This window comes from Lathyrus oleraceus, chromosome 5 (genome assembly GCF_024323335.1).
Source record: "Lathyrus oleraceus cultivar Zhongwan6 chromosome 5, CAAS_Psat_ZW6_1.0, whole genome shotgun sequence".
Lineage (NCBI taxonomy): Eukaryota > Viridiplantae > Streptophyta > Magnoliopsida > Fabales > Fabaceae > Lathyrus > Lathyrus oleraceus.
Genome location: NC_066583.1, coordinates 652,392,117 through 652,398,411, shown reverse-complemented (window position 1 = coordinate 652,398,411; position 6,295 = coordinate 652,392,117). Strand labels below are relative to the sequence as shown.

Sequence of the window (6,295 nt, the reverse complement as noted above, 5' to 3'; positions counted from 1 at the left end):
GGTATAGGTCAAAAGTGACCTATAATGTAGCCTCATATCACATGCTCAAAAAAGTTGAATTATCTCCCACTCCAAACATAAAAGTTGAAGTAGACACATTGAATTTGATTGTTCAACTTGGAAATATTTTATCTCATAAAAATTGAGCAAGTTATGGCCTTGGGAAGTTGACTTTCAAATTAGGGTTTAGACAAAATGACCTATAATGTTTCAACATAGAAAATGATTTTCCAAGCAAAAATAGCTCTAGGTCTCAACATGAAAGTTGTTTGTAATATCATTTAGAGTAAGTTTGTTCTTGGAATAATTTTCATATGGTGAAATTATAGGAGATAGGGTCTAGGGAGACCCAGTTTTGATCAGATGAATTCATCTGACCAACCACCATCAACCAACTTGCTAACTTCCAATTCTCTTAACTTTATTGGATCATGGTAGATCATATATGCACAATATGATGAAATTTGAAGTGTCCCCTGAGATATTTGATCAATTGGTGAGATGGCTTGTTGGAGAAGTTACTCAAGATACCCAGTTAAACTAGGGTTTCCAAGGCAAATCACCCTCAAACTCTTGAAGAAAACTTGATCAAAATAACATGTAGAGATCATTAGGACTCATACATGATGCTCATAACCAATATTGAATTAATTCTTGATTGTGCTCTTTGTTCATGAGGGTCTTAAACCCTATATGTGATCAATGAATCAATGAGATCATGCCCCTACCTACAAAAAGAGTTAGATAGACATATTTTTGGTATTTTGGTTAGTAAAAATGATAATATACAAGTATGATATAATCACAGAGTGCTTGATGATCTCTCCCAAAACAAACCCAATGAAAAGGGGTAAGGAGGATACCAAGGCATGATCCCCATGCTAATGCTTATGATGGAAATGCATGAGGGATCTTAGGGTAAAAATTGGGGTCTTACAGGTTTCAGATTAGAAGTGTTTAATGACCACAAGAGTTTGAAGTACTTGTTCTATCACAAAGAGTTGAATATGAGGCGGAGGAGGTGGCTCGGATTTCTGAAGGATTGTGATTTTGGATTGAGTTACCATTCGGGTAAGGCCAATCTTGTTGTTGATGCGTTGAGTGAGAGGTTGTTGCATATGTGTATGTTGATGGTTCAAGAATTGGAATTGATTGAGCAATGAGTTTGGTGCGTGAAAAGACTTCTAACAGTGTGAAGTTGGGTATGTTGAAGTTGACTAGTGGTATTCTCGAAGAAATCATATAAGGTCAGAAGATCGACTTAGGATTGATTGATAGATTGGTGTTAATTAGTTAAGGTAAATGAGGTGATTTCGGAATAGATGAGAATGATGGTATGAATTTCCTTGACAGAGATTGTGTACCTGATGTGCCAGAACTTAAGAAGAGTATTCTTAAGGAAGGTCATAGAAGTGGTTAGAGTATTCATCTCGGTGCTACTAAGATGCACGAAAATTTAAAGAGAATGTTTTGGTGACCAGGAATGAAGAAGGAAGTAACTGAGTTTGTTTATGCTTGCTTGACTTGTTAGAAGTTGAAGATTGAACATCAAAATTCATTGGTTTGATGCAATCGTTGAGCATTTATGAGTGGAAATGGGACAACATTTCCATGGATTTTGTGACGAGCTTGTCAAAGACAATGAAAAGGTGTGATTCCATCTGGGTTATTATTGATAGACTAACTAAATCGACTAATTTCCTTCTGATTAAGATAAGTTATTATTTGGAGAATATAGCCGAGTTGCATATTGAAAATGTTGTTAGCCTGCATGGTATTCTTTCGAGTATCGTGTCGGATAAAGATCTGATATTCACGTCGAGGTTTTGGAAGATATTGTAAGAAGTTTGGTCACTACGTTGAATTTGAGTTCTGCTTATCATCCCCAAATGGACGGTCAAAACGAAAAGACTATCCAATCTTTTAAGGATCTGTTAAGGACTTGTGTGCTAGAACAAGGGGGTGCTTGGGACAGCTACTTAGCGTTGGTTAAGTTCACTCACAACAACAGTTTCCATTTTAGTATTGAAATGAAACATTTCGAGGCTTTGTATGGTAGGAGGTTTTGGAGTCCTTTGTGTTTGTATGAATTAGGAAAGGGTGCAGTGCTTGGACTTGAGATCGTACAACAAACCTTTGTGAAGATTGAGATGATCCAAGAGAAGATGAAAGGTTCGAAGAGTCTCTAGAAGAGTTACAATTATAAGAGAAAGAAAACACTTGAGTTCCTATAGAAGGATCATGTGTTTTTGCGAGTTACTCTGGTAACTAGTTTGTTTGAGCTTTGATGTATTAAAAGCTCGTGTCGCATTTTATTGGTCATTACCAGATTATGAAGCGATCAGGAGAAGTGACCTACATAGTTGCACTTTTGTTGTTTCTATCGAATCTTTATGATGTATTTCATGTGTTTAATTTAATGAAGTACATTCTTGATCCGTCTCATGTGATTCAAGTGGACGATGTGCAAGTTAGAGAGAAATTGACCATTGCGACATCTCCCTCGAGAACAGAGGATATCAAAGTGAAACACTTGAGTGGAAATGAGATTGCGTTGGTGAAGGTGGTATGGGGACGACCTGTTGATGGAAGTATGATCTGGGAGCTGGAGAGTCAAATGAGAGAGTCGTATCTGACTTTGTTTCCTTCGGGTAATTTTTGAGGATTTTTTTTTTTTAAGTGGATGAGAGTTGTAACACCCCGGAATTTGATTAATGTATTTAATCATATTATTCATGTTTTTATTTAATTATTAGTATGTGGAGCGCTTTAATTAAATATATTATGAGTAGTATGTGTATGTGATGTATGGTGGGGTGTAGTAAAAGTTTTGGTGGGTGAATAAAATAATCAGAATTGATAATTTTTTTTAATTAATTAAAATGAAATAGAAAAAAGTTTTGGGGTGAAAATATAAATTAAGAGGAATAAGGGAAGTGGAGAGAACTTTTAATAAGAGTTGAGTCTAAGTGTAATTAGTGATAGATTAAATTAGATTTTTAGAGATGAAAAATAGTTAGTGAAACTTTGAGTTAGTATATGAAATGGAGTTTTTGGAGAAAAAAAGAGGTTAGAGCTTGAAAAGGGAAGAACCCTAAATCCAAAATCCTAAATGTATTGATGAGTTTTTGATGGTGGTCGTTAGTGACACTTTAAATTGTCGATTAAGTCTTTTTATATTAGTTTCGAGATTTAGAGTGTTACAAAGTCCATTTAAATTATCCATCCTATATAATTTATGCACGTGAAACATAAGATACACTTTCTGATCTCATATTTTTCTCTCTACTTATTTTGAACTTAGAACTAATTTAGAAATTAGAATGCTAACATTGCACATTCACCCTGCACCACCGCATCTGAAGTCTACAACACCGTATCAGGAGTCTATTATCAATAATCAATTACAATTCTAATTTTAGTACGGAACAATTACACTCTAGACGCGTAATTGAATTAATAAATTAACATAAATATAACTACAAAACTTACAACATATTAGCAAATAAGTGATGCAATAACACATAATAAGTCTTTTTAACATTTATATATATATATATATATATATATATATATATATATATATATATATATATATATATATATATATAAATATATAATACTTGACACTTGTTAAGTTGTTAAATCAAATTCAATTAAACAATAATAATTTTTGGTTAAATATTTTATTTTTATTTAATTCTGTAGGTTTCAGAATTATTGAAAAACAGTGTTATTAATTTTAAATTAAAATTAATTTTGACATGAAGGGGAAAAAGAAATATAGATTACAGTTTGAATTAATAAGAGACATGGAACGTGTAGGTATTTGAATCCGAAATATAAAATAAAAAAATGTGAAAAATATATTATTAGATGGAGTGAGTTTTGAAAATGCAATGGATGAATGGAGCATCCCATCTGGCAACAAGTGGTCCCATTTTAGTTTTCTCGGTCGGCGCTGGCTCGCTCATCCATTGTTTTATGTCATAGCAACCCTAGATCCCTAAATTTTACAATTCAATCTGAATCTAGATTCCTAATTATTCTCTTTCAATTCAATCCTATATGTATCTATTCCTTCCTCCAGGTAACTTTTTTCAATTCAAATCATCCAAGATAAGGTGGTTTTCTGGTTGACGTTTGCAGGTTTATTGCTTGTGCTGAAATGGTCTTTTGTAATTCTAGTTCTGCCAATGAAACCTATTGTATAATCCTTATTCTACATCTCCCGAAATGCAATTAGCTTCTAACTCTGAATCCCAACCCATCTTGAATCACTCCTGTGAAATTATTCCTGACAATGACGAGGAGGAGGAGGAGGATATAGAGAATGTTCGCCTTCACCACTCTTCTCATCTTCTTGTTACAGATCAGCCACAATGCCGAATATGCCTTGATTTTGAAGGTTAATTAACTTTTTATACAATATTTCAACCTATTTCAAACTTATTACTAACCTTTCCATTGAATTGTTTTAGGAGAAGACTTAATTGCCCCCTGCCATTGCAAAGGTACACAAAAATATGTCCATAGATCATGTTTGGATAACTGGAGGTCTACCAAGGTAATCAATCTTATCATTCTCCATTGCAACACCTGTATTTAGGATCATACATATCATACCATGTTTATTCTCTTGTACTAGGAGGGCTTTGCTTTTTCTCACTGTACAGAGTGCAGAGCTGTCTTCCTATTACGACCCAATGTCCCAAAAGATCGCTGGTGGTTGAGGTTGAAGTTTCAGTTCCTTGTTGCCAGAGATCATGCATTCATTTTCATCATTGTTCAACTGGTATTATATATATCAGATTATCATTCTTACTTACATTCATCCCATTACTTTTGTTGCCCTTTCTCATGGATCACTATTGTCCTTTTCTAATCGCACAGGTTGTTGCTTTCTTGGGGGTGCTTATTTACAAATTCTATGGGGATGAACTTAGAGAAATGTTTGGTTATGAAGAACATCCCTATGGATTTTATACAATGGCTGGTATTCCCATTTCTTCTCCATCCACTGTCAATTTCATTACCCAATGTTTGCAGCTTTTCTAATAACTTGTGACTTTTTCTCACTTTGAAATTTCAACACTTAAGATACAACAAACGTGCTGTGTTTTGCAGTTCTCGCCATTATTTTGGTGGGTTTGCTCTATGGCTTCTTTATTGCAATAATATGTGGCCAAAGAATCAATGAACGCCACTACCATGTTCTTGCCAAACAAGAGTTGACAAAGGTCTGCTATGTAATACTAATAAATGCTTTCAAATCTTTTGACTTACAATCCACAGCAAAACTAGTAATATGCTAGCTACTAGACATATCTTTGCTCATAAGATATGCAATTTTGAGGAAACAATCATTTAACTACTTGTTGTATCATTTAAGGATCATATAAGCATACGGATTATATTAATTTTCCTTTTAAAAGAATTGAAGGTACTAAACTCTTCACTCTGTTCTTTACTTTTTTTAATGACAGGAATATGTGGTAGAAGATCGAGAACATGTAAAGAATGTGCCCGAACTCGACCCCAGCCATGTGACAGAACTAAGGATGCTGGGCCTTTACTAGCCGGTATATGTATATCCCATTCTTTCCCGTTTAAATTTCCTGTCTTCTTCCACTTTTAGATGTTAAATTAGAAACAGTATAAAGAGAAAGGGAGACCAATCAAAAGTTTAGGCAAAACTGTTAAAAGGTATTTAGAATGAAGTGGTCTCTTACAAAATATTATCATTTCGTTTGATCCATGTAGCTTAATCCACCAACTGGACTATCTTTTTTATTCTCTACCACTTTGTATCTTGAATTCTATTGGTAGTGATATGATACTGTTTCATTTCAAAAAAAAAAAAAGAAATCCAAAATCACAAACTTTTTTAAGTTTTTGTTTTGTTTGGCGTATAAAGTTCATATAGATACGCTACGAGAATCTGAAAGCTAATGTATGTCCGTTTCAAAGTGAGCGATCATTTGAGCATTTCACACAAAACATCTTTGTATGACAATATGAGAGACAAAGTAAAAGTCTTTGTACGACAACTTGGAAACTGGTAAGTGAAACCCACCTAAACCTAAACCGATTCAAAAAAGTTGGATTGAACGGATAAGTGGGTCAATATGGTTTTCAAAAATTCAAAATCGTTCAAAATAATTGGATTTTGGGTAAACTTGTGCCCAGCCTATAAAACCCACTCAAGATTATATGAACTAATGTTTATATTAATGTTTATATTTTTATTATTGGAATTTGATTGATGATATTAATGTTGAAGTCAAGACTTCTT

General features: G+C 33.8%; 1 protein-coding gene across 1 annotated transcript; it reads left to right on the top strand.

The window, feature by feature from the left end:
• Positions 1 to 3,876: 3,876 nt before the first annotated feature.
• LOC127087665 (uncharacterized) lies at positions 3,877 to 5,891 on the top strand. The gene is made up of 7 exons (XM_051028595.1): positions 3,877 to 4,090; positions 4,189 to 4,408; positions 4,482 to 4,567; positions 4,649 to 4,795; positions 4,894 to 4,996; positions 5,128 to 5,240; positions 5,487 to 5,891. Exons 2-7 carry the CDS (start codon positions 4,237 to 4,239, stop codon positions 5,577 to 5,579), a joined length of 714 nt encoding a protein of 237 aa, XP_050884552.1. The 5' UTR covers positions 3,877 to 4,090; positions 4,189 to 4,236; the 3' UTR covers positions 5,580 to 5,891.
• The last annotated feature ends 404 nt before the right edge of the window (positions 5,892 to 6,295 follow it).

What these genes read in the sequence shown, in the direction of transcription:
- LOC127087665 (XM_051028595.1), top strand. Translation starts at nt 4,237, where the DNA reads ATGCAATTAGCTTCTAACTCTGAATCCCAACCCATCTTGAATCACTCC. An exon ending in ATAACTGGAGGTCTACCAAG is followed by an intron (nt 4,568 to 4,648) that starts GTAATCAATCTT and finishes CTCTTGTACTAG; the next exon opens with GAGGGCTTTGCTTTTTCTCA. An exon ending in CCAAACAAGAGTTGACAAAG is followed by an intron (nt 5,241 to 5,486) that starts GTCTGCTATGTA and finishes TTTTAATGACAG; the next exon opens with GAATATGTGGTAGAAGATCG.